This window comes from Myotis nattereri (assembly GCF_964212035.1).
Source record: "Myotis nattereri genome assembly, chromosome: 14".
NCBI lineage: Eukaryota > Metazoa > Chordata > Mammalia > Chiroptera > Vespertilionidae > Myotis > Myotis nattereri.
Window position 1 is genome coordinate 21,448,614 of NC_138089.1, and position 14,718 is coordinate 21,463,331.

General features: G+C 45.4%; 1 protein-coding gene across 2 annotated transcripts in view; it reads left to right on the top strand.

The window, feature by feature from the left end:
- Window positions 1-1,566: 1,566 nt before the first annotated feature.
- RFT1 (RFT1 glycolipid translocator homolog) overlaps window positions 1,567-14,718 on the top strand; it is a 33,020-nt gene continuing 19,868 nt past the window's right edge. The window contains exons 1-6 of one of the 2 annotated variants that reach the window (XM_081106358.1): window positions 1,567-1,670; window positions 4,972-5,057; window positions 6,967-7,083; window positions 8,490-8,679; window positions 9,258-9,359; window positions 14,397-14,534. In XM_081106358.1, coding sequence (XP_080962484.1) covers window positions 1,608-1,670; window positions 4,972-5,057; window positions 6,967-7,083; window positions 8,490-8,679; window positions 9,258-9,359; window positions 14,397-14,534 — 696 coding nt within the window. In that variant the 5' untranslated portion in view covers window positions 1,567-1,607. The remainder of the gene's footprint in view (window positions 1,671-4,971; window positions 5,058-6,966; window positions 7,084-8,489; window positions 8,680-9,257; window positions 9,360-14,396; window positions 14,535-14,718) is intronic. The other variant, XM_081106359.1, reaches the window with a different exon arrangement.

A 14,718-nucleotide genomic window follows, 5' to 3' on the forward strand; every position in this document is an offset into this window, starting at 1 on the left:
GGAACTTATTTCTTGCAGTTCTGGAGGCTGGGAAGTTTAAGATAAAGTGCTGGCTAATTCACATTTCTGGTGAGAGCCCGCTTCCTGTTTTGAAGCTGGCTGCCTTCTTGCTGTCATCCTCTCCTGATGGAGAGAGAGTTCATCTCTCTTTTGTCTCTTCTTATAAGGGCACTAACCCCGTTCATTGAGGACTCCACCCTCATGACATAATTACCTCCCAAAGGCCCCACCTCCAAAAACCATCACACTGGGAATTAGGGCTGCAATATATGAATTTGGGGAGCACACACATTCAGTCCACAGCAGGAGCTGACAGTGGTACTCAGAAAAGTCAGGGCCGTGGGGCCTGAGTGGGGGGGCACCATCAAGGAAGGCACTCTGGACAGAGAGGTAAGCAGGAGCAAAGACTGACAAGACAGGGCCTGTTTGAGAAACAGTAAGGGCTCCTAACGGCGAGAGCCTACAGTGTGTTGGGAAAGGGCAGTGATTATATTATGGAAGGCGGTCAAGCAGGCAGGTTGGGGTCAAATCACAGGAGGCCTAAAAGATACTGGGGAAGACTGGGTTTCCCAGAGTCCGCATAGCAAATAAACCAACAGAAGAGCAGCTGATGGTGTGCTGGGTGCTTTACATTTTAGAAAGTACCCCCGTCTGTCCTTCTGCTCTGGTAGCAGGCGGGCAAGAGAGGCAAGTTTAGGACCCGGAGCCCAGGGTCTGCACCACCAGGGGCAGGACGTGTAGACAGAACAAGTCACTCCACACCTCTGGGTCTCACTTGACTCCTTCTCTGCACTCAGGAAGGATCCCACAGAACCACTCCTGCAAAAACGCTGTATGTAACTTCCGGCCCTCACTTCTTTCTCTGTGAAGTTGGGTCGATTCCCGTCCAGGGAATTGCCTAACTCGGGGTGCGATTTTGTAGGCAAAGGCCAAAAGGCCGGAATCTTGTTAGTGAAGTTAGGGGAGTCCGTGTTCTGTGGATGGTGAGCAGAGAGCTCAGAGAAGGCGCTTTGGCCACCTGACCACGTTTCTCCTCGGTACCCACTACTTAGCTCAGCGGTTCTCAACCTGTGGGTCGCGACCCCTTTGGGGGTCGAACGACCCTTTCACAGGGGTCGCCTCAGACCATCGGAAAACATATATAATTGCATATTGTTCTTGTGATTAATCACTATGCTTTAATTATGTTCAATTTGTAACAATGCAAATACATCCTGCATATCAGATATTTACATGACGATGCATAACAGTAGCAAAATTACAGTTATGAAGTAGCCACGAAAATAATTTTATGGTTGGAGGTCACCACAACATGAAGAACTGTATGGAAGGGTCGGGGCATCAGGAAGGTTGAGAACCACTGACTTAGCTTATTTGGTTTAGGTAGGGGCAGGCGGAGAAAGCGCCTGAGCCCAGCACAAAAGGGAGAGGAGATGGGCGCAGAACATGACGCGCCCCCCCGCCCTCACTCATAGGGCCACGCACTCCCCGCGCCCCGCCTTCCGTTCCGAATCGACCAATCAGCGGGCGAGCTTCCCCGTGACGCGATCTTCTCGCGACGACACAGCTGGCGGCGGCGTTTCCTGGTGACAGCCGGGCGCCGGGCTATGGGCAGCCAGGAGGTGCTGGGCCAGGCGGCCCGGCTGGCTTCCTCAGGTCTCCTCCTGCAGGTACTTTCTGCCGGCCGCCCCCGCACCATCCCGCCGCCGGGGTCCGCGGGAAGCCGCCTGCGGGCTGGCTCAGCCCCGCTGCCGAGGGGCTGGACAGGAGGAGGTGGCGGCGGAGGTGGGGCTCCTGGGCCCGGAGTTGGGAGCCGGAGTTCCGAGTCCTGGCTGGGAGATGGCCAACAAGCCACGTTCGTTTTGAGAAATGTAGTTATTTCCCGTAGTGCAGCAGGAGAGAGATCAGGTGGCGGGGGTGTTTGTGGTGCTGTGTAATCTGATGTATTTTAAGGCAAGGGGTTCATCTTCTCCATGCTCCACCCCTCACCCTCAAACACATGCCTCAAATTCCCTGACTCCCACTGAGTTCAGAAAGACTGTATGGCATCTGGGCTCAGGCAGGCCCTGGATTGAAATCCTGGTTCTGCCAAGTTCTTGCTGAATGAGCCAGGGCAAGTGACTTCACCTACTAAGCCTCAGCTCCTCATTTGGAAAATGGGGGTTATAATAGTAATAACAACAACAACAACAATAATAGTACCTAGCCCATAAGGTTGCTGCTAGGCCAGATTGAAGTTATTCGGATAATTGCTTCACATGCCCTTAGTAAATCTTGGCGTGTCTTCCTTCTGCCTATGTGACCTGGAACCAATCATTTCCTCCTCTTGGTCCTAATATTCATCATCTGTCAGATAGCATATGTGCCGGTTGGCCCAAAGGATATCTAAAGATTCGTTAAAACCTAGGAGCTGGTCCTTCTAAGTCAAGTGGCTCCATTTCTCTGTGTCGCACTCTTGAGCCGTTCAATCCTGTCTCACCAAAGTCCTGAATCCACCCTCCCCCTTATTTTAGAGAGTCGATGTTTCCCGCGGAGGCTGGCTGGGAAAAGGAACCAGGCAGCCTTGGGCTGAAGTTTGGGTCTTGTCACTTGGTAGAGGCCCACCCTTGGGAAGTTTGCTTGGCTTCTGCGAGCATCAGTTTCCTCATCTTAAACGAGAACAATAACGCAACCTCATACGGTCGTTAGGAAGATTAGGTGAACTGTCAGGTGTATGCCTGGCACATTATAAGTACTTAGTAACTTAATTATTTTTGTTATGGTTTAGAATTTTTTTAAATGGACATAGTGACTTTGGGCAAGTCAACTTTGCTCTGAGTCTTAACTTGCTTCCTGTGCATTTATTCACCCAGTTTTAAGGGTCAAATAATGAACAGGGATGAAAGAGCTTTTTTAAAACTGTAAATTCCTTTACAAAGTGAAGACTTACTAATAAGGGCCTCTATGTGGAGCAAATACTGGGTGGCATGAGCAACCTTAGAGCTTCATTAGCTCAAACTTTTGTTCACTTAAGAGATAGGGAAAAGCCTGAGGCACTAGGTTTCTTAGACAAGGATAATGAAGTTAATATAAACATGTGTACGTGGTTTTTAAAAAATAGCCATAATCTTTAGATACCTGAGTGTTTTAATTCAGTCTGGTATGTTTTTTCAATTTACAATGCATACACTTGAGGTAGCCTTGCAATTAAATTGTAAAACTGCAAGAATGTGACTTTATTCTCTGTCATAACTCTGAGCTGGCCATAGTGAAAGTATTAATGCCTTTTATTTGTATGCATTTTTCAAAAATGCTTTTACCTACACAATCTTGTTTGATCCTTGTTATCAGTCCTATGAGAAAGGCATCATCTGACAGAGAAGGAAATTGAGGCTTATAAACATTAGAACAGTGGTTCTCAACTTTCCTAATGCCGCGACCCTTTAGTACAGTTCCTCATGTTGTGGTGACCCCCAATTTCACTGTTACAAATTGAACATAATTAAAGCATAGTGATGAATCACAAAAACAATATGTAATTATATATGTGTTTTCCGATGGTCTTAGGCGACCCCTGTGAAAAGGTCGTTTGACCCCCAACGGGGTCGCGACCCACAGGTTGAGAACCGCTGCATTAGAGGATGATGGGGCGAACAGTTAAATGGTGACTTGAGATTTTCAGCTGGATGCTTTTTTCCAGTAACAGCTCTGAATTGGCTTCAAACCTCTAAAACGGGGTACAGAATTTGGTGTGTATGTACTTACAGGGGTGGGCAAAAACAGGTGTACAGTTGTACTACAAATAAGTCATGCAATAATTAATAAATAATAATACAGGAATAAACTTTTGTGTACTCACAACTGTAAACCTACTTTTGTCCACCCTTGTATGAACCTGCATGTCTCTAAGGAGAGCTTACAGCAGACTCACGAAAGGTCACATTTGACTTCACAAATGTTAAGATTGTGATATCCGCTTTGGAGACCTTGCTGCTCTGTGGCACTTCAGGGGCAGTGTTGAATTGCACTCTCCCTTTTAGGCCTCACTGCTCCCCGGGGATTTTCAGACTTTAGCAGCTCGTTGGCATACCTGGATTTACTAAGACTGCAGCTGTGCATGGGTAACTCAGAGTGCTTGACAGAGAAGTGATTTGCCTTTTGGGCTCAAGTGCACTTGAGTTACACCTGTGGTGCTGCTGGGACGCAGAGGAAGAGTCAGTGAATGAGGCGGGCACCCCAGCCGCATCCCCATTTAGTAACCTCGTTTAACTGCAGCCTGTTCTCTGTCTCAAGGGAATAATTCTTTACTACGGGGGTTTTCTTGAACTGATATAGTCCTTCCAAATGGCATTAGCTAGACTCTGTCTCTCCCAACCACCCCTCCCCCTTTTAAAATATCTTATTGCAGTTGTCATTTAAAAGGTATTTTAACTCCTCTCTGCAAGGTGGCAAACAGTCAGTAAATAAATACATTCTTTTCTGTTTTCTAATTGAAAACTGAAGTTCAAAGGGATTAAATGTCATTATCAGAATCCCCAGATACTAGTAGGCAGAGAAGAAAGAGAAATTAGACACCATGATTACTAGCGAGTCTGCTCGACCCTGCAGGCTCCCACTTGCAAAGTGCTTGCTATTTCTAAACAGGCTGGAAGGAGGGGCAAAGGGAAGCACTAACTGAAGTTCTCTTTCTGCCTCCTGCAGTGCCCGACTCGGAACCCAAAGAAAGTCCCTGAGTCTGTGGGGGCCTCCCTCTTCTCATCAGGAAGTTCGGGTTTACTGATGGGTCCTTTGACCACTGCCCAGTCGCGTCAAGAGACGCCAAAGAATGACATTTTGGGAAGAAATGCAGACAGGTTGAGTGTTTTAGAAAGCGTCTCCATGGCAAGGCCGCTGTGTGTCATGACGTTAGGAAGAGCAGCCACATTGTCATTTCAGCAAAGTAAACACTCCCGGCATAATTTATTCTTAGGTCTTTTTCTTCCTTTTCTGTAGGTGTTGTTTCGATTGATCACCTTTGCCTTGAATGCATTTATTCTTCGCTTTCTGTCCAAGGAAATCGTTGGCATAGTGAACGTAAGGTAAGAAGGGCTGCGCCCTGGCACTGTCTGCAGCTCACATCCCTCGTCAGGTTTTCCTCTGTGCCTGAGTGTCACCCTCGGGTTTTAGAGGCAAGGAAGTTTACTGGAGTCACCGCGTGTTAGCAGCGGCTGCGGAGGAGCATGCTGCTGGGGGAATGAGCGGGGGATGTTGTTCTTAATGGACCCATGGAGTGTTTTCCATTAGCAGCCTCCGAATGCACATTTCCCAGCCAGCTTTTTCCTGTTTGCCTGCTCTCAGAACCCAGGATAGGAGTGGGAGTAATTCTCTGCAAACCCCTTCTCAGGTATAATTCTGTGTTCTTGTGCTGACAGCAAAGGAGGGAGGCACCCTCCAGATCGTGAGGATGTGCTTTGTAATCAACCAGCCGCCTTCCTTCCCTCGGTGGTTATTTTCTCTCTGGGTGACTTGTTCAATGGAAAATGGTAGCTGGGATAATGGCTTGAGTCCTTGTCATTAGTTCCATGGTGGCTCTTAGCTGACTGGCTTCATCTTTTAGACTCTGTGTTTCTTCCTGTCTCCTCCTTTCTCTTCGAGGACACCCCACACATATTCTGTATTCACAAATGACACAAAAGTATCTGAAGGGATGTGAGTGTGCGGAATAGCTCAGCTCCTCAGGTGTGTCTTCATGTCCTGATAAACAAGACAGTATGTTCCAAACAGCGTTTCACATCTAATAACTACCAAACATATGCTCTTGGCTCTGTCCTCGCAGCCTAGTGAAGGTTCTCAAGCACTGACAGGCACACTCATTACCTGGGGAGCTTTGCAACAGGTAGGGCTGAGGAGGGCCCAGGAATCTGCATTTCAACAAGCTCCTCAGGTGATTTGGAAGTCGGGACCATACTTTGAGAAATACGATTTTAAAAGCAGGAAGGAAAAGACCAAATCCTCTGAGGGTGCTCAGACCTGAAAGCAGTTTGGGTCTCTCCTCGTCTGTTCTCCTCCAGATTGGCAGGTACCTGCTTGGATAGCCCTTGTCTGGCCTGCCCCCTGCTTAACGTATGGTTGTCTCCTCATCCGCAGTGTTGGACAGAAGCACTGGGGGCAGTGGTTCTCAACCTTCTGGCCCTTTAAATACAGTTCCTCATGTTGTGACCCAACCATAAAATTATTTTCGTTGCTAGTTCATAACTGTAATGTTGCTACTGTTATGAATTGTAATGTAAATATCTGATATGCAGGATGGTCTTAGGCGACCCCTGTGAAAGGATCGTTCGACCGCCAAAGGGGTGGCGACCCACAGGTTGAGAACCACTGACTGGGGAGCAGGATGGTCCTTGGACAGCCTCAGAAACTGTAGCCCTGGGCCACCCCGACTCAGGCTTCATCTGGACCACGGCTTGTTGAGGAAGGGAAACCTCAGGTACTCCTCACTAAGGTGCAGGAGGGTCACCTTGGTGCTGCCAGCCTCGGAGGTCCACAGGCAAGCTTGCTACCCTGGGTTGCAGTGGCCTCTGTCGTGGCTGCCAGCCTCTTTGCTTGTCCTGAGATTCTTGGCCAGAGCTTCCACTCAGTAGAGCCTCAGCTTCTCTAACAAGGGCCGTTGGGTCCCCAGTCTCAGAGTGACCAAGAGGTCCCCTTGCTGGGTGGGGTCATATCTTGTCCTTTTCCTTATGGTCAGAGAGCCTGCAGGCTTTGGAGGCCACTGTGGCCGTTTCTCCCCCAGGCATAACCTTGCAGGCACACACTCGGCTGGTCCGGAATTGGGTCCTAACGTTGTTGTTTAGTGGATTAGACAGTGAGGAGTCCTGTGAAAACTGTCTTCCACATCACCACCAGTGATTTGTGACCAAGGCTTTTTTCATCCCAGTTGCTGGTAAAATCTCAGACATTCTCTCCATAAAAAAGCTAGAGACCTTCTTACTATCTGCTTTCCCTTTACAGGCTAACACTGCTTTACTCAACCACCATCTTCCTGGCCAGAGAGGCCTTCCGGAGAGCATGTCTGAGTGGGAGCGCGCAGCGAGACTGGGGCCAGACCATCAACCTCCTGTGGCTGACGTGAGTTGTGCTTTGCTTGTCAGGAGACAGTTTCAAAGGCAAAGGTAACAAATATTACAGGTTCAACAGCAACAGTTTAACGGTTAAACAGCCCACAGCCTTGCTTTTGCAGTGGGTTTCTGGGGACTTGGCATGGGCTGTTTTCCTTCTGGTGGCCCGGAGCCAGGAGGAGGCTCCAGGTGGGGGCTTCTGGGCCAGATTCCAGCCCTGGCTCTACCCTTTCTGGAGGCTGTTTCCGCTGTTCCCGATCCCCAATCCGGGTCCTCCTGGGCCTGGGCCATCTTTTTTATTCCTAATCTTTTCCCCTGTGGCATTTTCTGAGCTTTTAACAACCACTTAGTCTTAGTATTTTTTGAAAGCCTTTTAGGAGTTTCATTATATCTTTCTTCAATTTTGTTATGTTGATTTCAGTTCTGAGGCTTTCAGAATATTCGGAAGACCAAGCACATTAGCTAACAATGGTAATAGCTTTTCTGCAGTTAAATCCCTGCAGGGAGGGCTGGTGGTTGAGGTTGTTTCCCAGTGCTGCTCTTGCGTAACTCCTGTTCCCTCACGGAAATGGCAATCATAAGGGCTGGTAGGTTTTCATTTTCTTAGCGGAATGACTTAACTACCCAGTCATATGTAAGTGCTCTGTGGTACCCACGGGAAGGGATACTGTGCACTGCATCAGTGGCCATTCGGGTGTAAGTACCAGCCGTATACTGGCTTTCCGTCATTCTAGGTAGAAGCAGCAGGCACACACTTTGGGGGAATTTTGCTTTTTGAGTCAGTGTAACACAATGGATAGGAGTGTAGCATGGCATTAGACAGATCAGGATTGGGCCCCGCTTCTGCCCTTCACTAACTGTTCATAACTTTGGCCAAATTACCCAGTGCCTGTCTGCCTTAGTTGTCTCATCACTTAAGTAGAGATAATGACAGGATCACTGTGAGGTATGAGTGAGACAAAGGGAGTGAATCATAGCACCTGGCATGTAGTAAGTGTCTTAATAGGAATTAGCTATTTTTATGCTTATAACTATATTTCTTTTCTGTTCAGTGCTACTATTTTTGTTTATTTGTTTGTTTGTTTGTTAATCTTCACCTGAGGATATTTTTTTTCCCATTGATTGAGTGAAAGGGAAGGAGGAGAGAGAGGGGGAGAGAGAGAGAGAGAGAGAAAGAGAGAGAGAGAGAGAGAGAGTGACATCAATTGGTTGCCTCCCTCATGCGCTGTGACGGGGCGGGGGATTGAACCTGCAATCCAGGTATGTGCCTTTGACCTGGAATCAAACCTGAGACCCTTTCGTGCTTAGGCCAGTGCTCTAACCACTGAGCACACTGACCAAGATAGTATCACTGTTGTAATATATATTTATATTTTTATACTTAGCATATTAAAGAACATTTTCCCCCATTTTTAGAGTCCCTCTGGGTGTGTTTTGGTCCTTGTTCCTGGGCTGGGTCTGGTTACGGTTGCTTGAAGTGCCTGATCCTAATGTCGTCCCCCACTATGGAACTGGAGTGGTGGTGTTTGGTCTCTCAGCTGTGGTGGAACTTCTGGGAGAGCCCTTCTGGGTCTTGGCACAAGCACACATGTTTGTCAAGCTCAAGGTCAGTATGCCTTCTGCTGTGAATGGGAAATGCAAAGAATAAGGGAAAGAATGTTTTTTTTTTTTTTAAAAAATACCTTTATAGTAGAGAATGATATTTTTCAGACTTGCATCTCTAAAGGTAATATGATAAATTTAGTTCATTCACTTGAAATTTGGCAGGTAGGCTGAACTAAAGTTTACTTCTAGTATGCTATTAATGAAAAAACAGGTTGATTAATAGAGAAGGTATTAGTTTAGATAAGAATTTAAGAGGACTCTAAATGTTTTTCAGTTAATTATATTTTTAGTTGTATACTAATATTAACTTTTCTCTTTATCTTTTAAAACATATAACTTGATATGTACAAAAGAGTGTCTGTAACATACCTGTAAATCTTAGAGCATGATAACATACTGGAGGTCCCTGAGCCTACCACCCAATGCAAGTAGGACATTACCAAAATTATGTCCAGCCCCATGCCTCAGCCCCACTGCCAGCGCAACCGCTGGCCCCCAATTTTCTATTTGTCATTTCTTTGCATCTTTTAAAATGGTTTTTAAATGTCCTAAGTAACGCTCTTTACCACATGCTTGCAGGTGATTGCTGAGAGCCTGTCGGTAATCCTCAAGAGTGTACTGACAGCTTTTCTCGTGCTGTGGGTGCCTCACTGGGGACTGTACATCTTCTCTTTGGCCCAGGTAATAGTTACAGCCTTTCACTTTTGTGTAATCTGTTTTTCCACCTGAGTTTTTCTTCTTGTTCCCATTACTACGTTCTTAATTTGAACATCTATGCATGTGAGGAAGGCTAGAAGCTCTGGATGGTCTTGACACTGCTCCTCTGCTGCCATGTTTCTCTGTGCCATGCACTGACCCACCTGGTCCCCAGGGACCCGGTGAAGGCCACACACGAGGCCCTTTGGTCATACATAAAAGGTCCTGTAGACACACTGTCAGCAAGCCCAGATCAAACTGATCTCTGATTGTCTGGCTGTCTTACAGAGGATAAAAGCAGCTGGATGGGGATGAGGTGGGAATCAAATTGCATGCCTGTTGTGTTGCCTGGATTTCAATCAATTGTTTTCATACTAGGAGGAAACTCTGCCAAGTCTGTTTTATTTTTTTTAGATTAACTTTTAGAGAGGGAGGAAGGCAGGGAAAGGAGAGAGAGAGAAAGAGAGAGAGAGAGAGAGAGAGAGAGAGAGAGAGAGAGAGAGAGAGGGAGAAAGAGAAAGGGAAAGAGGCATCAATGTGAGAGAGATACATGGATTAAAATCAAATCTGAAACCTTCTGGTGCACTGGACAACACTTCAACCAATTTAGCCACACTGTTGGTTTAAATTTAGATTAAAATCTCCACCCTGGCCACGTGGCTCAGTAGGTTAGAGGGTTGTCCCATGCACCAAAGGGTCACGGGTTTGATTCCCAGTCAGGACACATACCCAGGTGTGAGGAGGTAGCCAATTGATGTTGATGTTTCTATCTCTCCCTCTCTCTAAAAAAAAAAAAAAATCAATAAAAACATATTTTTTAAAAAAACTCACATAATTCAGAGGGCATGAACCAAGTTTTAATAGGTTCAGTTTTAGTTTTGGTAGTTTGGGTTTCATTTCCACTTTATCTTTTCTAGTTCTAGTTCATATTTCTAGTTCTAATAAAATATAAGAGAGTACAAGTGCCAATTTAAAAAATGAAACCTAAGATCAGATAGTTATCAGAACATCTTATAGTGCAAAGCAGTTTGTAATTTTTTCTTAATGTATAGGAAGATAAGTTAAAATTTTTAGTAATGATTTATGTCAAAACCTTTTCCAGCCGAAACCGGTTTGGCTCAGTGGATAGAGCGTCGGCCTGCGGACTGAGGGGTCCCGGGTTCGATTCCGGTCAAGGGCATGTACCTGGGTTGCGGGCATATCCCCAGTGGGGGATGTGCAGGAGGCAGCTGATCGATGTTTCTCTCTCATCGATGTTTCTGACTCTCTATCTCTCTCTCCCTTCCTCTCTGTAAAAAATCAATAAAATATATTTAAAAAAAAACAAAAACAAAAACAAAAACAAAAACAAAAAAAAACCTTTTCCATGTTCTAGACAAAAACTACAAATATTTTTGTGCAACATAGAAGAGCTAGATTTAAAATTAATAGAATAAGAATGAGAATTGGGGGGGAGGGTGGGTGGGTGGGAAGTAATCTTCCAAAAACCTTGTATGCTTATATGCATAACCCACGGGACACAGACAATAGGGTGCTGAAGGCCTAGGACGGGGCAGGGGGCGGATTGGAGGGGGTCAGTGGGGGAAAAAGGGGGACATATATAATACTTTGAACAATAAAGAATTATAAAATAAAGTAAAATTTAAAAAGAATGAGAATTGCCTCCTAAAAGCAGTTTGAAAACAATTGCATATTTTAGACAAATTATTTGTGATTATTTTTGCCTTGTTTTATTAGCTCCAGAACTATAGTCTCAGCATTCATCATACTTTTTAAAAAAATTTATTTTTTTTTTAAATATGTTTTTGATTTTTAGAGAGAGATAGAAACATCGATGAAAGAGAGACCCTCCTTCATGCCCCCCACTGGAGATCGAGCCCACAGTCTGGGCATGTGCCCTGACCAGAAATTGAACCAGTGACTTCTTGGTTCATGAGTCAATGCTCAACCACTGAGCCACATCATCTGGGCCCTCATACTTTTTGATGCATCCTCCCTAATAGGACAGGAGGCCACACAGGCACCCAGTTATTGGTTGACTCTTCCTGGGAAAGGCACTTTCATTGTCACTTTCCAATGATCAGAGCTTCCTCCCAGGATATGTCATATGTAGGTCATAGTCAGCAAGGCCAGTACTGAGTTTATTTGCTTCCTTATCATAGACTTCTGAGAGTTCTTCACTGGTACATTCTCTGTCAATTTATGTGTCAGAAGTCTAAGAACCAACAGCTCCTCATGTCAGCAGGCAAGCCACAACCAACACCCTGGGATTCCCTTTGTCCAACCCACTTCCAGGTTCCTCCTCAAATAACCCCTCACCCCATGGCATCAGATGTCAAATAATAGGGTTTCTCTAGAATATATAAAGAATTCTTATAGCTCAACAACAAATAGACAAACCACCAAAAGTGGGTAAAGGACCTCAATAGCCATTTCACCAAAGAAGATAGACATATAAATGGCCAAAAAGCCCATGAGACAATACACAACATCATTAGTCATTAGGCAAATGTAAATAAAAACCACAATGAGATACCACTTTACACCCAGTAGGATGGCTATTATAAAAAAAAAATACAGAAAATAACAAGTGTTGGTGGGGATATGGAGACATCAGAACCCCCCATAAGTTGCTGGTGGTAAAGTGAAATGGGGCAGCCGCTGTGTAAAGCAGTTTGGCAATTCCTCAGAAAGTTTAATGTAGCTTGGCCTGCACGGCTCAATGGTTGAATGTCGACCTATAAACCAGGAGGTCGTGGTTCGATTCCCGGTCAGGGCACATGCCCAGGTTGGGGGCTCAATCCCTAGTGTGGGTTATGCAGGAGACAGCTGATCAATGATACTTTCTCATAATTGATGTTTCTATCTCACCCTCTCCCTTCTGAAATCAATAAAAATATATGTTTTTAAAAAGTTAAATGTAGAACTACCAAAAGGCCCCTCAATTCCATGTCTAGGTTTATACCCCAAAGAATTAAAAACAGGTGTACAAACAACTAGTACACGGATGTTCATAGCAACTCTATTCCCAATAGCTGTATGGTGGAAGCACCCTAAATGCCCAACTGATGAATGGGTAGACAAAATGTGGTGTATCCATACAATACAATATTGTCCAGCCATAAAAATAAAACACACGGCGAACTCTCAAAACGTTATCCTAAGCGGAAGAAGCCAGACACAGAAGGCCACCTACTGTGTGATTCCATTAATATATATAATACCCAGAATAGGCAAGTCCAGAGGCAAAGAGATTAGTGGTTGCCAGGGGCTGGGGGAAATGGAGAGTGAATGCTTAATGGGTACAGAGTTTCCTTTTGGAGTTAGATAGTGATGGTGGTTATACAACACTGTGAATGTACTAAAAGCCACTGAATTGTACGCTTGAAAATGCTTAAAACAGTCAGTGTTAGGTTACGTGAATTCTCCTCAATGGAAATAAAGGGGAGGGACCACGTAGTTAGGATACGCTGCATGAAGACCTGCCACAGGTTGTTATTGTTTCCCCAGGCCTGCTCAGTGGGAAGAGGAAGCGAGGCCGGGAAGGGAGCTGGAAAAGGGTATTTATCTCAGGATGTTGGCAGCGGGTGGGGGAGCGGGTGGGGGGGGGGAGTGGTGGCGCACAGCAGTGCTGCTGTGTCTTAGGCTGGCTTGCAGCATGAAGGGAGAAGGATGGGGGGAATTGGAAGGTGGTCAAAGGGTACAAACTTCCAGCTATCACATAAATAGGAACTAGGTGTGTAATGTCCAACATGATGACTATAGCTAACACTGCTGTATGATAGATAAGAAAGTTATTAAGAGAGTAAATTCTGTGAGTTCCCATCACAAGGAGACATTTTTTCCTTTTCTTTTTATTGTGTCTATATGAAAAGGTGGATGCTAGCTGAACCTATTGTGGTAATTATTTCACAATATGTATAAATCAAACCATCATGCTGTAAGACATACAGTGATGTATGTCCATTATTTTTCAATAAAACGAAAAAAAAAAGGTAGTGGATGGTGGGCTGTGTTCTCAGGCATGGATGGGGCAGGCATGGGTAGCAGAGGAGCCTGAACCTGCTAATCGGAGACTCCTCTTTGTCCTTGCTCTGTGCCTTTCTTAGAAGTGTTTCCAGATTGAAAGGGGGCCTGGAGGCCCCATTTTTTCTTGAGCTCTTTTTAGGGGGAGAGAGGGGAGAAGAGAGCTTGCGAAAGGGGCCACTTTGAATATTCCTCCCCAATCTGCAAATAAAACCCCGGCTGCTGCTCCTGGCCTAAAGCCATCCTTCATCCTAGGTGTGTGGGCTCTCTTATCATCCCACCTTTCCCTCCCCATCCTCTAGCACAGTGGTTCTCAACCTTGGCTGCACATTAGAATCACCTGGGAATCTTTTTAAAATCCTGATTTCTGGGCCTCATCCTCCGGAAATTCTGTTTCTTTGTTATGGGGTGAGGCCACAACATTAGTAACAAAAAAACAGAATTTCCGGAGGATGAGGCCCAGAAATCAGGATTTTAAAAAGATTCCCAGGTGATTCTAATGTGCAGCCAAGGTTGAGAACCACTGCTCTAACAGCTCTTGCCCTGCCCACGCACTGGGCAGAGAGGGGAGACCCAGCAGCTCAGTTCTGCCTTGTAATCATAATGTGACAGGTTTCCGGGGTCTATGGAAATTCCCCAGTGCCTGGATGTGCCCAGACAGGACACATGGATCCTCAGAGTGTGCTGTCAGGCGGGAGAGCCGCTTTTGGGCCAGATGCAAAGCCTTCGAGAACGTGTCTGACAGTGGTGTGGCAGTTGGCGCTAGTGGATGTCTGTCTGGAAGTTGTGTTCTGCTTGCCCAGTCAGGTGAAGTGCGTGGAACACTTTCCCCGGTGATGCCGCGGCTGCTGGGTCTCAGTGGATAGACCAGAAGGTGCAGTTAATTAAGACTGTTCTGTTTCTTGATTGACCTTTGAGGTCAAATTTATAGCATATCTTAATTAGGACTATATTAAAGCAGTGCAATTTAAACCCATTCTTTTCTTTCCCCCCCAGGTTTTCTATACTACAGTTCTGGTGCTCTGCTATGTTACTTATTTCAAAAAGTTACTGGGTTTCCCAAAATCAACCAAGCAACAAACTCTTCCTGTCTCCAGAATGACAGATCTGCTACCCAGTATTCTGAGAAGTAGAGTAAGTAATATATTTTTGTCTCTCATCATTTTAATCACAGATGTTGGTTATCCTTGAGGGAAAGAAACTATAAATTGTTTATTATTATTAGAATAGTAAAGATAATTCAGTAGCTCATATCTTTTGAGTGCTTGCTATGTGTTCAGCCAGGGATTCTAAATCTTGGCAGTATTGACATTTTGGG